The sequence below is a fragment of the Pelodiscus sinensis genome, chromosome 1 (genome assembly GCF_052426305.1).
Source record: "Pelodiscus sinensis isolate ZL-2025 chromosome 1, ASM5242630v1, whole genome shotgun sequence".
NCBI classification, from domain to species: domain Eukaryota; kingdom Metazoa; phylum Chordata; order Testudines; family Trionychidae; genus Pelodiscus; species Pelodiscus sinensis.
Genome location: NC_143052.1, coordinates 348,919,871 through 348,936,597, shown reverse-complemented (window position 1 = coordinate 348,936,597; position 16,727 = coordinate 348,919,871). Strand labels below are relative to the sequence as shown.

The 16,727-nt window shown below is 47.2% G+C and overlaps 1 protein-coding gene across 5 annotated transcripts in view; it reads right to left on the bottom strand.

The window, feature by feature from the left end:
- STIM1 (stromal interaction molecule 1) overlaps positions 1-16,727 on the bottom strand; it is a 190,090-nt gene that overhangs the window by 42,802 nt on the left and 130,561 nt on the right. For all 5 annotated transcript variants that reach the window (XM_075919691.2, XM_075919690.2, XM_089775820.1 and 2 more), the window contains one exon: positions 1,571-1,748. In XM_075919691.2, coding sequence (XP_075775806.2) covers positions 1,571-1,748 — 178 coding nt within the window. The remainder of the gene's footprint in view (positions 1-1,570; positions 1,749-16,727) is intronic.

Sequence of the window (16,727 nt, the reverse complement as noted above, 5' to 3'; positions counted from 1 at the left end):
TGCTGGGATTTGCATTTGGGTTTGTTCTGTTAAACATATAAATGTTCTTGGAAAAAGGATAAAATTATAATTTTATGAGATGGTAAAATTTGCAGATACTACAAAATTACTCAAAATAGTTAAGTCCAAAGCTGGTTGGAAAGAATTACAAAAGGACCTCACAAAACTGGGAGACTGAGCAACACCAGGGCAGATGGAATTCAGTGTTGATAAGTGCTAAGTAATGCACATAGAAAAATATAATCCTAACTATACATACAAAAATGGTGGGGTCTAAATTAGCTGTTACCATTCAAGAAAGAGATCTTGGATTCATTGTGGATAGTTCCCTGAAAACATCTGCTCAATATACAAGGGCAGTCTGAAAACTAAAAAAACTAACAGAATACCGGGAATCATTAGGAAAGGAATAGATTGGGATCGGCAACCTTTCAGAAGTGGCGTGCCAAGATTTAACTTATTCACTTCTATTTACAGATCTGCGTGCCCCAAACCTGAGTCCCCGTGGGTGCAATGCCCCGAAGGGCCCCGAGCACCCACCTGAGTCTTCCGTGTGCAGGGCCCTAAGCCCCAGTGGTGCTGGGCATGGCAAAGCCTAACCTGCTGCCGGGGAAAAGGGAGGGTACCGACTGCTCATGCACCACAAGAGATCATCCTGCCTGGCCAGGCCTCCGCGCAGCCCAATCTGCAGCCTACCCCACGGGAGCCACTGAGCCGTGAGGTTCCAGCAGCAGCGCAGGCTCCCCACATGCCACTCAAAATCATCTTGCTTTCCACTTATGGTATGCGTGCCATACATTGCCGACCCCTGGACTAGATGGTAAAACAGAAAACCTCATATTGCCTGTATATAAAGTCACGGGATGCCCACATCTTGAATACTGTGTGCAGATTTGGTCACTCTGTCTAAAAAAGATCTATTGGATTTGGAGAAGGTACAGAAAGGGCAACAGAAATGATTAGCGGTAAGGGACAGCTTCCATATGAGGACAGATTAACAAGACTGGGACTTTTCAGCTTGGAAAAAAAAATGACCAGGGGCGGGGGATATGTTAGAGGGCTAGAAAATCATGAATGGTGCAGAAAAATAGCATGAGAAAATGTTATTTACTCCTTCACTAATATAACACAAGAAGCATTCAAAGACTGCGCAGCTGGCTAGCAGGTGTGCTACAATGACCTACAGGTGTTCATGGCCAGGGCTGTTGATTTGTATATGTCTTTAGATACTGGCTAAGCAGTTCTGCAGGCAAGGACCTGGGAATTACAGTGGACAAGAAGCTGGATACGAGTTAATAGTGTGCCCTTGTTGTCAAAAAAGCTTATAGCCTATTGGGCTCCACTAGTAGAGAGCAACGCCAGCAGGTCAAAGGAAGAGCCAGGTTTGGGTGATCTGTGCATGCGCAGATCGCCCAACAGCACGGCTGGCGAGTGGGGCTCACCGCAGTTTGGCGAGCCTTGTTCATGGCCGATACCCCACAACATTAGAAGTGGATTGCTCCTGGTTTAATCCAAACTAACAGTGGAGCTCTAAGCTTTGTCTGGAGGTGGGTGGCTAAGTAGGACTCACCTTTCTTGAAGGTCGTGCAGACTCTGCTCTGCTCTGTGAAGCCCTTCTAGGTCCTTCATCATCCTTTTCAGGTGCTCCTTCGAGTAGCGGTTCTGGATGTAGGCAAACCAGCAGCCCCCCACTCCAATGACAATGGACACCACCAACATGAAATCCTTTAGGTGGTTATGACGAGTTACTGGGGGGGAAAGAAAATACAAATATACAGCTTAATTCAAAGAGGATCTGATTTGTTCTGGTGGCGGTGGCTGCTTTTAGTACCATAGGGAAAAAAGCTAAAGCCACTAGAATGAACGATGGACCTAAAAACACATCAGGCGGGGAAGACTGATGTTTGCCCACAGCTATCAATCCCCTTCACCAGAAGAGACACCTACCTTCCTTAACAGGCTATCCCAAACTAAAGCTGGTGAGAAGGCTTGCATGTGGTCTACAGCCCGTTTGTTTGTGGCCCGCAGTGCGGTTTGGGTTTACATGGGGCTCAACACGTGACCCGCAGGTGGGACCCTTTGAACAAGGCCTGCACTGGGAACACGCTCAACAACGGCGAGTCAATATAATGGTCGTCTGCTGCTATGTGTTTTAGTAGTTAAATTTCTGCCCTGTCATTGCTCATTAAAAGTGCAGTCATATGGGTGGAAATTGGGTAAATATTGCATTTTATTAACATCAGCAGAACTGACTTAAATGGGCCTGCGTGTTGTGTACTCTTGCCTTAATCTGTATTCATGCCCATCAGTGTGAAAGAATCTATTTGCGTATATTTGCATGTATATGCAACCACTCTTAAGTTGCAGCCCTCAGCATGGGCTGAGAGTATCATTGTGGCCCCCAGGGCTTCCAAAGTTGAGTAGCCCTGATCTACAATGATGTAAGAACCCTTAACTGAATGAGTCACGTCCCCGCTACTTCAAGACTGTTGCTCTGTCAACCACCATGACAGCTGCACTCAAGCCCAAGCAAGCACAGGAGAGATGGGAAGAAATCACACTTTGATGAGGGGATCTGGCTATGGAAGAAACTTGCAGAGAAAATCAGACAAATATGGAGTCTGATTATCTTCAGGGAATGCTGCAAAATCTTCATATAGAAAAAAGCCTCTATTTTAATAGTCATACTCGACCCTGACTCCTCTTCCTGGCCATAAAAAAGGGTCATATTAATAAAATCTAAATCCCACTCCACTCCAAAAAAGTAAACTCCAGGAATAGGGTTTGTTTTTTTTCATATTTGTTGCTGGCAGCACCTACTGAGTATAAAATGGTTTGACTTTTCCAATAACATAGATGTGTCACTGAAAACTGTCCTTATCATGAAGTCATTGTTGGCAATTGCCAGTTGGCCCTTTTGGGTCACAGTGCTTGTGTCTGAGACAAAGTCCCTGCATATGGAGCTCTGAAGATGGGATTTGAGGGCAGGAGGGGACACTGCCATGTCACAGACTTGCAGCGATCACATAGTCCTCTGTTATTAAGCTGGTTGCACCTAATCAGTAATAACTCTGAGGAGCAATAAGACATCTGGAATAAAGCCATACAGTCATAGACACTCAGCACTACAGACTTCCGCTGCCTCAGCATATTGTTGTAAGCAGAATTTTGACCTCAGAAACGGAGAAGTGCCGGAAGGGCCATGAAGTCCACTTGGGAGTTTGCTATTGCTATTGATTTTAAAGGGAATGGACTTAGACTCTACAGAGATGGGGGCAGCATAAACCCCAAGATAAATAAACTCTGCTTCTGTTTTCTCTCAACTCTGGGTTAACATCCACACGGCTTGTTACCCCTGTCAAAAAAAGCTACTAGACTGGTTTGACATGACTTGTTCTTGACAAATCCATGCTGTTACTTATCACCTTACTGTCTTCTAGGTGTTGGCAAGCTGAATGCTTAATTATTTGCTCCATTGTCTGTCTTGGTATTGAAGTTAAGATGATAGGTGTTTAAGTTCCTGGGGTTGCCCTTATTTCCTTTTTTTTATAGATTGGGACTATATTCCCCGTTTTCTAGTCTTCTGGAATCTCTCCTGTCTTCCAGGCCTTTTCAAAGAGAACTGTTCATGGCTCAGATATCTCTTCTACCAGCACCTTGACTATTCTAGTGTGTCTTTCATCAGGATTTGGTCACTTGAAGACATCTAATTTGCCTAAGGAATTTTTAACTTGTTCTTTTCCTGTTTTAGCTTCTGATTGTGCCCATTTTCACTGGCATTCACTATGTTAGCCCTTTAATAGCTACCAACCTTCTGGTGAAACCCAAAATGAAAAAGTCATTTAGCACCTCTATCATTTCCATGTTTTTGGTTATTGTTTTGTTCCTGTTATGATATGGGACCACACCAAAGAGGTACAAAATGATCATCTAAAAACAAATTCCATCTAAGAGAACTATGACCTCTATAACGACTGCACAGAAGATTAAAATGCCAGCGAGCCAGCCCCCTTCCCTCAGCATGGATCTGATCCAAAGCCAGCTGAAGTCATTGGGGTTTTTGCATCAGGCCCTATATGGCTGAACAAAGACAGAAGTGTGAGCAAGTGAACGAGTAGGAGCTGAGCAGCCCAGCGCTACACTCAAGTCAACTCTGCGAGAGCCAGCTTGGCTGAGTCAGGGCTGCTGAGCAGAACCACACGGGTCAGTTCACTTGGCAACTGCAAAAAGTAAAATCAAGAGAAACATCCCAGAAATCAATAACCGAGAGGAGTGCCTCTCTTTACCTAAAATGGTAGCATTTTGAAGAATTTACATAACTCCTCATTCGTCAAGAGGAGAGGCAATCCTGAGCATGCAGGGCACTTCCAATGCACTTGGAGTAATCAGCCCATTTCAGGATCCGGCAATAAGAGTGGCTGAGCTCCAAAGAGGCATAAGAGGCCTACAAGCAAGGCAGGGGTGATCATTTCAGTTGTGTAAAGCATTCTCACAGCTCCCTCAAAGTCAGTAACTGTCTCTTTGGGGGGAGGAGGGGTCAGATGACCCTGCTCTTTCTTCCTTCACGAGTGAAGCAGCCCGCACCTCAGTAGTCATGTAAGCGGACTCCCAAAGCTGTGCTCCTTCTCACAGGCCAAACCCTTTAGTAGGTGCTCTTCCACTCACGGTTCTACAGGTGTGGACAAGATGCACTGGTATTAGATATTTCTCTTAACACAGGGAGCCTCATCAAATAAGTGTCCGACCCCTCCTAGTCCTGCCAACGGCAATAGCTGTGACAAGGAGAAGTGGTTCTGGCTTCTAGTTCCCTATTCTATCCGGCAGAGAAAGGTATAACTGGATCCCATGGCTAGAAGTTGCAGCTAGATACATTCTGACTGGAAACAAGGCATAATTTTTATAAGGTGAAGGTAATTAACCATTGGCACAACCTACCAGGGGTAGCAGTGGTTTCTCATCATTGACAGTTGGATGCTTCTCCAAAAGCTCTGCTCTAGGGGTTATTTTGGGGAAGTTCTCTGGCCTGTGTTCTGGAGAAGGTCAGACTAGAACTAGATGAATAGAATGGTCCCTTCGGGCCTTGGAATCGACGAGTTTATGGAATTATTACACGGCCATTGCTCGTGTCGCAGTATGGGTCAGTCCCTGATGGGGAGCTAGCGATTCCTAGAAGATTACTGTGATTTATGTTGCAAAGAAGCCTCTGCAAGACTCAACCCCCACCACAGCCCTATTTTGAGGGCACAAGTGGTACATACGCTGTGTGCTGGACAGAGCTCAAAGTCCCATTTTCATTTCCATCCTTTCCTGGAGATTTAGGCAAAGATATGGGAAGGTGAAAAGAGGCCCTTACCTGTCACAGCGTACTATAAAACCCCATCCGGGTTTAAGTTTTACCAGCTTTGGGTTTTGGATCCATGCAATAGGAGTAACAGGTACCTTCAAAGGCCTACTACAATGCTGCATTTCCCCAAGAAATGTTCATTATGTCTTTGTGAAATTGGCTCCTTTCCCCAGAGCAGCATATGCTGGTACCTCCTGTTTGCTGTGGTAATGACTCTGCAGCAGGGTGTGGAATATTTACATTTCCTATTCTCTCTCCTGAACAAAGAGAAATGAATGGCTGGCTGGTTAGCCCTCTGCACGTGACTTCTCCACCAGTCCTGCCCATCTTGCTCAGACTTGTGCACTCTCTACAGCTCCCCCCGCCACAATAAACTCCATCATAGCTCCTGCTAAGGTGTGTGCCTGCGCGTGGTGAGGGAGCCACCGGGGTGGGGGGCTAGGACCAGCTGCAGCCACGTGGCAGGTGAGGAGGCCTGCTCTGGTGGCCAGGGCTTCCACATGGCCTGTTCTGGCAACTGGGGTCAAAAATGGGACCTGCCACATGGCGGGAGGAGGAGCCAGTGTCTGCTCCAGCAGCTAGGAACGGGACATGCCACATGGCGGGAGTCTGCTCCAATGGCCGGGAACGTACGTGCACGTGTACGTGTACATGTACATGTTAATGAATCGGGTGCCACACATCCAAACCAGCACACATGACCTTAATATTGGTGCACAAGCCAAAACTCATTCTGCTCATGGTTGGAAAATCTCAGCGAGAACACTGACCATCACACACGTATATTTCTAATTCAGTTTGGCCCCAGTGGGAGTTATGACTGGGTAAAGTGAATCCAGATTTCTCTTTCCTTTAATGTATCAGAAATAAATATCAGATTATTGCAAGAAGTTAATGGGTGTGTTTTTATTTTGGTCCTGGGGTTCTAACAACAGGCTTCGACTGTGCCAGGTAAGAGATGGAAATATTGCAATTCCAAGTTGCCCTTTTCATTTGTTCACAAATCTTTCTGTTTGACATTTGGCACCACCACATTCCACCAAGACGCAAGCCTATAAAAACATGCCATTTATAGTATTCTGTCAGGTACAGTAATTACTTAACACGTGTCCGCTTAACACGTTTTTGCAATAGCACGATTTTTTTTAGGGAACGTTCTTTGAACAACACAATAATCAAGTGTGGCAGTATAAGTTGGTGAAAACAGTGGTAATACGCATGAGAGGCTGAATACACGTGGTCACAGTGCTCCTCCGCTCACTCACGTGTTTATCTTTGTGTTTTAACAAACTGCAGTGACTTGTGTTGCTAGTTATCTTGTGTAGCTAGATATCTAATGTTGACGCTGACGATCCAGCACCAACAAAAAATTGATTTGGCCACCACCACATGAAATGCAACCCCAAACTTTTCCATTATTTTTAATGGGAAAATTGACCCTGCACAGCACGTTTTCACTTAGCATGAACATTTTCTGAAATGCATCTATAGTGTTAAATGAGGAATCACTGTATAAGGTACAGTACAGATAGCAAGATTTACATATACAAAGGTGGCAAAGGGAAAAGAACAGCAATGCACAAGACATTACAGATCTCTGGAATGAAAAGTTTAGCAGACATGACACTGGCACGAAACAGGATAGAAATGGATTAACACAATCTATTCCTAACCAGGATGTGCATGCTTTACCTCCTGGAATGCATCTGTGCCCTTGATGTATCCAGCACGGACTGAAAGATGTGAAACAGACAGGCTAGTCAGAAGGACATAAGAAATGCTGCACTATCCTTTCCCAATGAAACCCAAGGATTAGGGAAAGTATGGGGAGATGCGCAGATCAGAGCTGAAGTCCCCACAGCTCAGGATTGTTCTCATACTGTCAAGAAACAACAAATGGTCTGGTAGCACTTTAAAGGCTAACAAAACATACAGATGGGATCATGAGCTTTCGGGGCACAGCCCACTTCTTCAGATGACTGGAATGTTGGATGTCTAGAACCAAAAATAAGGAAGGAGGGGAGAGGGGGTCTTTAAAGTGCTACCAGACTATTTGTTGTTTAAGTTTATCCTGTACAGACTAACTCGGCCACCTCTCTGAAGCTGTCAAGAAACAGTCAGTTATAAGCCAGAAAGACAGCCCTTGGCTTGAAGGAATGGCAAAAGGTTGATACATTTCTCATTTTACAGTGGTTTGAGCCATTACGAAGGGACGTGTGTGTGCTTGCGAAAGAACCAAGGCAGGGGCATTATGTACTCCATTTACTGATATCTTCATGCCCCTACTGGGATCCAGCGTAGTCAACAGACTTTTACACGTCCTGTCTCCTGACTCTCACTGACTCCCTGCACCAGGCACAGCAGACGAGGGTGCTGGAATTGACAAGCCAGCTGCAGACACTGATAGGGGACCAAAAAACGATGAGCTGCTGATTAAAGGAAGTGGAAGAGGAGGATGTTGGCCAGCCCACAGAGACGAGAGAGATGAAGACCTTAATGATTCAATATTCGGTGTTTATTCTGGGAATCAGTAGGTTTTGTAAGCTCTAGATATCAATGCACCTCTGGGAAACAGCACATGTGGGACCCTCCAACTCAGCTAAGCATGACTGAGAACAAGGACTGCAAACCCTGACCCTCTCTGCCAGGTGCTGAGATCAGGTCCAATCAGTGGATGCTAACTTCAGTGGTCAAACTTCCCCTTCCACGGCACACAAGAAACAGGTCAGCAATTCAGTTAGAATCCGGGCAGCACGAGAAAAAGCCAAATGAGCCCAGCTCACTCCTGCTTACACGCCTGTGGACCTGGAAATCATGGCTCTCGGATTAAGCATTAGCAGCCCATGGAAAGGCCTGTGTAGCTTCATCTGAGAACTACCTCGTCCAGCCCCGTGTGCATGCACGCCGTAAGAAGCCGACAGGCCGAAGCAGACAGGGAACGCGACAAAGAAAGCAGCACACATCAATGAGTAGTCTGAGTTGCCTGAATGGCAGCACCAACTGGGAGGCTCCAAGAATGTTCAACATAGTGAAAGCTCGCAAAAGGCTTCAGGCCAAGAAAAGAAGCCACCCCGGGCAGCAACTGTTCTGCCCTGTCAGAAGTGGAGAAAATGAATGAAAGGTGAGAGGGTCACAGTGAACCTTAGCAGACAAACTGAGAAAATAACATTTCAGCCTCTGGGGAACACGCAAAATACTGCTGAATCTCCCCCAGCCCTGGAGGCCTGAGTTAGAAATCACAGCAAACCAGGCTCAAGTAATCCACCTGTGTTCAGTTTCCATGGTCTTGCAATCCAAAGTATGAATGAGAAAGACAGGAACACACTTTGGGAGAGGTGGGGGGGGGGGAACACATTATGCATAATCACAGAAAGCAGTATTCAGTTTTCTGCCGTGACCACCAAAAGGAATATCAGTATTAGATCTCGCTTATTTCTTATATAAATAAATGCCAAATGAGTAATGGAGGTGGCTGGAACAAAATGAAAAGTGATACCACCAGCAGTTGTTGACTTGGGAGCAAACTTTTCACTTCGGCTATAACCTCATCTGTTCAATCTTTTCTGCAGTGCAATACGTTACAGACCTTTGCTCCCAGTGGTCCTTGTCTATTTACTTTAGTGCCAATGATAAACCTTCACTCTTCTGGAAATGAAGCTACATTAACCTGATAGGATCATCCTTATCAGAGAGAATGAGTAATGATTTCTGGAGTTACTCCCATACGCTGCGACTGATGTTTGTGGTAGGGAAGCGTGATGGGGGCGCATTCGCCACACCGGCCCTGAGGGGGTATTTCAGCTCAGGCAGGCCTAATTAACAAATGAAGCAGCAAGTCGGGGAGGGGTGTAGGCTACCTGGAGGCCACTAATCAGAAGGAAGCACAGCTGGACAGGAACAAGAGGGGCCTGTTGTAATGAAGTGGGGACTGTATTCACTCTGTTTTGTATTCACTCCATTTGTTTTGTTGTGTTGTATGGGATTCTACTATCCTATGCTGTTCTGGGGGGGGGGGGGAGGGGGGAGTGTGTGTGTGTGTGCGCGTGCCTGAGTTTCCCTAGGCACCGCAACACTATCTGGATGAGGAGGGGAAGGCTGGGCATGACTTTCTGTGGAAGCATGTGCAGTCTCTCAGTCCTGAGGACCAGGTGGCAGCAGATAACACCTTGGACAAGGGAAGCAGGACAAAGGAGGGGACAGGGTAGCCTAGAAGGCTGAGACCAGTTGCTGGGTGCGTGAGTTTAGTTTTTGGCTGGCTTGGGTGGCCGGGGAGGGGCCCAAAGCCCTGGCTCTGAACCCCCTTATCCCTAAGATGGATTTACTGACTGCTCCTGGTTCCTGTAACAACAAGTCTGTGCTACACTGTGTCCCTGTCAACAAATAAACCTGTTTACTTGATGGCTGAGAGTCATGTCTGACTGCAGTTGGGGTGCAGGGCCTGGAGACTCCCACACTATGACACCTGTACAAATCCCAAAAGCTTCAAGTAGCTGGGGGGGGGGGCTACAGGGAAAGAGGCCTGAGAGGAGGGAGAGCAGGCTGGCAAACCCAAAGAGAGAGGGACCCAGTTATATAGGAAGAAGTCCAGAGAAACAGCAGCATCAAGGGCTAGAACTGTACAGGTCTTGGCTGGGCTCCATGACCGCATGTAAAAAGACAAACATGGCGAGCATATGGAAAATGGCACAAGGAATGGATATGAAGAATATGTGCTATCTGTGCTGAGATCACCTAATGAAAACTGGTACTGGTATTTTCAACGTGTTAGAAACCACATGTCTTTGGGTAAAACTACAGCTGTATTCCCCATCGGGCAAACAGCTGGGAGGTGAGGGAAGGATAATTATACAAAAGAGACCACAAAACTGCAAATACTGATTTTGCCTCTTTCACGGCACCTCCTCATCCTGGGAACAGGGAGAAAATATGGACCCTGAAGGCAGCAGGTTAGTGGCCAGCGGACTGAAAGCAGGCGTTACTGCCACTAGTCCGACACTATCACCGACACGGAAGCTGTGAGCATGGATGCAAATTACAACGCTGTGGCTCCTACTGGGAAAGATGGAGCAGGGACATGCTGGGCATTTATCATGAGAAGAAAGAGACTGGCAAAACTCCTTCCATTATACATGACCGATGGCTCTTGAGGACTATAATGTTAAGCTCCTACAGCAGCCCTTCCCCCCCCTTCTTCCCCAGCCCCACGTCCCCTTGTTTAAAACTCAAACTGTAGCAGCAGGAAAGAGATGCCACTGAAGAGCATTATGAGCAATGGACAATGAGAACATGGCAATGAGAACATGGCCCTGAGATTTACAGAACACCCTACCTGAGTGTTTCTCAGGTCTGCTCGACACTACGCACCTGTATCAGTAGAACTACAGCACCAGTGATATGAAAAATCCATACCCCCGAGCGACACAATTCTACCAATGTAACCCCCATGTTGGCAGGAGAGCTTCTCTTGCCAATAACATAGGTACCACCTACCTCTCAGGGAGGTGGGTGAGCTATGCCAATAGGAGAGCTCTCTCCCATCAGCTTACAGAGTCGTCAATTAAAGTTTGATGGCGGTGCAACTGCATCGGTGCCAAGCAGGGATGTAATAGTGCAATCGATTAACTGATAAGCAAACGCTTATCGGTTAATGCTATAGACTACATGCCTTCCCCCACCCCCAGTACATTTTTTACCAGGCTGGCCAGCAGCCTGTCTCAGTCCTGGCTCATGCCAAGTCCAGGACCTACCCCCGCTGCGGCTATGCATTTAAAGTGTACTAGAAGCCAGGCAGGGAGGCAGGCAGCTCGGCTCAGTTCCAGCTTGCCCCAGATCCAGGAGCTCACCCCCCAGACAGGGGCTGTGCCACCCCTTTCTGCTGCCTCTGTATCAGAGGCAGCAGCATGGGGTGACAGGCAGCCAGTCTGCGAGGGAAATTGTTTTTTAAACTGGCTTCCCTCATGGACCAGCTCCCTCCTGGCACCCTAAGCAGAGGGCTCCTCTAGAGTGGGGCCAGAGGGTACTGGCTACCAGCCCCAGCCCCGGGGGCTACAGAATAGTTGAGTAACCAGTAAGAATTCATGAGGTTAATCAAGTATTCAATTAACCGATATTTAACATCCTTAGTGCTGAGGTAGCTGCTGAAGTGTAGACCTGCTCTCAAAGGCTTCTGGTCAGAAGCCCCAGCTGAATGGACTGGCTTTCCGCATGTTGCCCAGGGGCAGGGACGCTCATACGCCACGCGCCCGGGGCCAGCACAGCCCACGTACTATGCGCCCAAGGGTGGGGCCGCCCATGCATCACGTGCCCGGGGGTGGGGCTGGCCCCGATCACTCGGCGGGCGCACAGAAATGGCCCGGAGGGCACCATGACGCCCGCAGGCACCGCGTTGGGGACCACTGTGCTGACCCAAGCGAGGAAGGCCATCAGGCTGCACCATTCGTGCCCTTGAGGCTGGGCTGAGTGTCATGGTGGCCAAAAGGAGAAGCTTGGAGCGTAGGCAGCTGGCTGAGCCTGCAGCCACACACACATAGCCTGATCCTAAATGCAAGAAGAGAAACTGAATGGCTCCTTTGCAAGAGGCCTGCTCATAGGCCCAGGGGTACAGCAGCACCCTCTGGCATGAAGTGGCTTTCATTCTATACAGGGTTTACAGTTTGGTTCAGTGGCTCTCAGCACCCCATTATAAACACCATTCCAGCCCCCTGGATCTGTATGTGATGAAAACAGTTTTAGGCAATGCTGGAGTATGAATATGTAAAGAAGAGTATGGAAATAATTTCACATTCACGACTTTTAGATGCAGAACCAGGATCCAGGTCAAGACTGTGCCACACATCAACTCCCTGCACATTCAAATACCTTTCCAAGACTGGCAAGCACTAATGAGAACCTCCCCTTGCTAGATTTTCTTGAAGCTGACAAAACTCTTCCTCTTCGGGGTCACACTAACCTGCCTCCACCTCCACCTCCTGCTTCTCCCCGGGTACCCACTGTCCGTTTAGCTCAGTCAACCTAGTGAACCCAGCGGGCCTGCAGGAGGCTGGATGACAGGCCACAAAGCCTGATCAGTGGGAAGAGTCAGCAAACCAGCTCTAGGGCCAGCAGCAGTTCGGTGGCTGCCCCAGGTGATTGCCCATGGCTGAGATAGCTCTTGCCTCTGCCTTGGACCCATCTTTGCTCCTGCCCTCCCTCACTCCAGGTGATCCCGTTCTGGCCCTCGGCTCCGATTCCTGACTCCTAACACTGGCTCTGACCCTGGTCTCCTGTTCTTGGCTACCAACTTCATCTCCAACCAGTGAGCTCAACTGTCCATGGCCTGGTCTCTGACACCAGTAATGCAATCCTCCATAAACCAAGTTTGATCCGCATGGAAGAATTTAATCAGCCATTTACATATTCACTCACACAGTCAGTAAAATCATTCAGATTACTATTGACCCTAACTCCCATGCAGGGCAGATAACCACAACATCCTCTTCCCAAGAAGTGCAACGTACTAAATTCTGGCACGCCTCTGCGGGTACCTAGCCTTTTATCTAATGTTCGGAGAACAAAACTGCAAGGCAGAATTTTCACATCCATTCTACTTTCCACCCACACTCGATTACTGAATCCTTCTCCTTTTCAGTTTCCTTCCACCATTCTTGAGAACTACTTTCCTAGTAATTTTCCATCACCGATGCCTTGCCAGCCAAACAGGCTAGACTCCTCTTAGTCTGAGGCTGTGTATGTTGTACCAGTGAAGTACCTAGTTCACTGGCCCCACACCCTGGATGTGTATCTTTCATCTGTGAATGATCTTATATTTCCAGCTTCCAAGAATCTTTAGCATCTGACAGGAGTCCTGCTTTTTCAGTCAGATACTCTCCAAAAGAGAAGACACCAGGAAAATTAAGAGGTAGCAAAGGGTCATTTCGGTTTCTATAATCTCTTCCTTGCTTCACTGTGGTTGCCACAGGAAGGAGAACTGCAGTTACCCATCTGATCTCCCCAAGTTAATTCCAGCAAAGGAGAATGAGTGTGAGTCACTGCTTGCCACGGCAGTAACTCAAAGGATCACAAATCAAAGACCTAGCCCCCAGGGCAGGCATAAGACTGTACCTTTGAAGCCTGTGAGTTAGTTTACCCTCCTGTGTCCTGTTTCAACGTCAACATTTATACACAGGACAGTAACTGTGTCACTGTGATCAAATGCTGTGGAAAAAAAAATCAACCCTGAGACATTGACGTTTTTAATCCCAAGCTCTGTCACCCCTTGGGCGGCCCAACCAGTCTGTGGATAGAAGCCATGCTCTCCAGCCGGGCTCCACAGAGAAGGGCTTTATAAGGGTAAAGGAAGAAGTGCAAGGGGGAGGAAAGCAGGGGAAACTAGAGATGTAACAAGCTTTGATGAAATGCATGTTCACTGCTATTTGCCATGACTCGTGTAATTTCCCCTAGTGATCCATGGCAAAACCACTCACTTGTTCACACACATGCAGACACTAAGCACATTGGTTTATTTTGAAATCAGTTAAGTGGGGTTTTCTTGACAGCCATTTCAGTAAGCTCCTTTCTCCAGTGATGTACAGTGCACTTCTCTCTTCTCTACTGTGGAAAAACTCTCTTAATTCAGCAATTAGCAGGGTCTGAATTTTGCAGTGGATTGTTGTTTCGATTCGGAGCAGCTCCCCGAATGCATTTTGTTGTACTCCATACAGTATTGAACAGCTGATGAGAACAATCATTTAACACAGCTGGAAAGAAACACGTAAGTGTGAAATGGGGAACAGTACTGAGAAACCAGAGGGCTGGTCACGCATGCAAATTGAAGATTCCACGATGGTAGGGATCAGTCATCACTGAATACCTAAATCAAACGGCCCTCTTTCTACCGGCCAGCATAGGTTATCTGACATAAGCATGACCCAGTGCAGTGGTGCAGAATACTTCCGTGGCAAATTTCCCTCCTCACGCTTCTTACAGCACTTTCCTTCCATGGCTCTCAATGCAATTTGCAAAAATTAAGGAATTAAGACTCACCCTCCCAGTGCCCATTTTACAGATGAGAAACTCAGTGATTCACTGAAGGTCACACATGCCACTCTGTGGCAGAGAAAGGGCTGCAATCCAAGTCTCCTGATGCCACCTGCTAGGGCAAGCCTGGGCAATAATATTTGATGGGGGCTGCTCCATGATTTTGGGGTCACGCTACTCCATGGGGGGTGTAGGGTGTGGGATGGAGGCTAGGTTCTGAAGGGAGCTCGGGGTAGGGGTGCATATTGGCAGGCATATCTCCAAATATGAGTATTAGCTCCTGTACATGGGAATTGCATTTGCTTCAATTTAAGTTACACAGTACCTGTGCAATAATACTGTGTACCACTCAGGGCTTGGCTACGTGGTGAAACTGATCCCAAACAGCTATTCTGGAACAACAATTATTTTATTGCACAATAATGACTCTGCTTTGGGAATGCACAAAATATTCCAGAACAGACCATGCACATGGGAAGCTGCTATGGAACAGCTTGTTCAACAATGACTATTCCGGTCAATTTCCCTCCATAGGGCATAAGAAACAAAGCATGGTATAATTTACAAGCAGCTGGTCATGAAGCAGATCTTCCAGTTTCTTAGGTATTTTCTGAAATTCTGCTTATACATCAGAGCCTTCACTAACTGATTTCTTGCATTTCCCTGTCTAGGTCTCCCCCCCCCCATTGCCTTTTTCAAAGCCTACTCAATTCTGGGCTGGAACACGGTTAGATCAGCATCTCTCATCAGAGTTGGCAGCTTTCCATTGATTACCAGCCAAGGCTTGTGTTTACTCTAACACACTCCTACATATACACAGTGCTGTTAAGGTGACCCGTTGGGGTGTTGTATCACCATGGCAGCGTAGTGAGATCATCTTCCTACTCTCAGATTCCATCTCTCTCTTTACTTGAGCGTCCCAGAATGTTTCGTGATTCTGCATCCAGGCTGTAGAATGCTCGGTGGAAGAAGGAAGACGGTGTTTCCATTTCTCCTTTGCAGATTTCTGCCTCTCCAGCACAGAGCTTTTGTGCCAATTGACTAGGACTCACTCTCACTGGTTTCTTCCTCATTTGCAAAGTGTGAACCAGTAGACTTTGTTCTGTACTGCAACTGCATCTTGCTTCTTCCACGTTGCTCCTTTTGTGCTCTCACTTGCACAAGATGCTGTTTTCACTCTCGGGGTACTTAATCCCAAAGAAAACCATCACTGTTAGTCAAAATTCAACATGTATCCTGAGTAACAAAGAAGTGGCAACACAAGCTACAACAAACCCTTTGTGCTTTTTTGGCGATTCCGCTCACATGATCAGATATTACACAGTTGACGGAAGGGAGCCCTTTGGGGACTGAAAATTTCTTCCTGATTTAAAGAAACAAGATCAGCAAGGCTCACACTGTCAGCTACTGATTCAGTACCTCTAAGTGGAGCACTCTACACATTCACACAAAATGTTATAGCATGTCCACTTTCTGGGATTAAATCAAACCTAAAAAATGGGCTTCTGTGCTCGTGTGTCAGTTTCCATTCTTCCATCAGTTGCTAGATTTCTCAAGTGGCTGGTAAAATGCCCAGTTCCAAATGATTGCAATGGTTTAACTGCACTAACGCTGTCATCTGTTCTTAGTTCCTGATAACCAGATACCAAGTGCCAGACTCTCAACAACTTTAATCCATGTCCTTATGGAGAGGAAAGAGCAAATGTGGCTTTAGGCAACCATTATGGTCTCTGATCCCCAAAGCTGCTAAGGAGCGGATAGGTACTAGGAATAATTTAAAGCAGTCTCCAGACTTCTCTAATTTTTGCTCGTTGGTAAACAGTGCCTTTGGGGGTGCTAAAGGTGAAAGAAAGATCGCTGGTGGGAGAGCAGCCTGTTCTTCTGACAGGGTACTGGGGAGGTCGGTGTGAAGCTGGTAAACCAGCTCTCTGCCAGCCAGGGACTTTTGTCAGGTGAATGCTTAACTGAGCTACTAGGGTAGTGTTGTGGACGCTTTGCTAGTTTTACTGCTGGGGGGATTCTGTACCACTAAGCAAGTGCAGAATTAGTGTTCCCTGAAGATTTGTCCCTCCCCCCCGCAAGAATAAAGTATGCAGAAGGGAAGCTGCGAGAGGAGTTACACTGCAATTACACCTTTCATCCATCCAAGGCTGATGTGGTGCCAGAAGAGAGGGCCAGCCACAGAGAAGGAGGGGCAGACTCTGCTTCCCTCACAGTGCCCTGCCTGCAGGGCCACCTGGGAAGGCAGGGGATATGGAGGGGATAGGGCAGGGAGGAAGGGCTAGTGGGATGACAGCATGAGCAATCGGCTGAATAGGAGTTGGGGTACAGGGACACAAGGAGGCGAGGGAGAAGAGTGGCTGAGTAA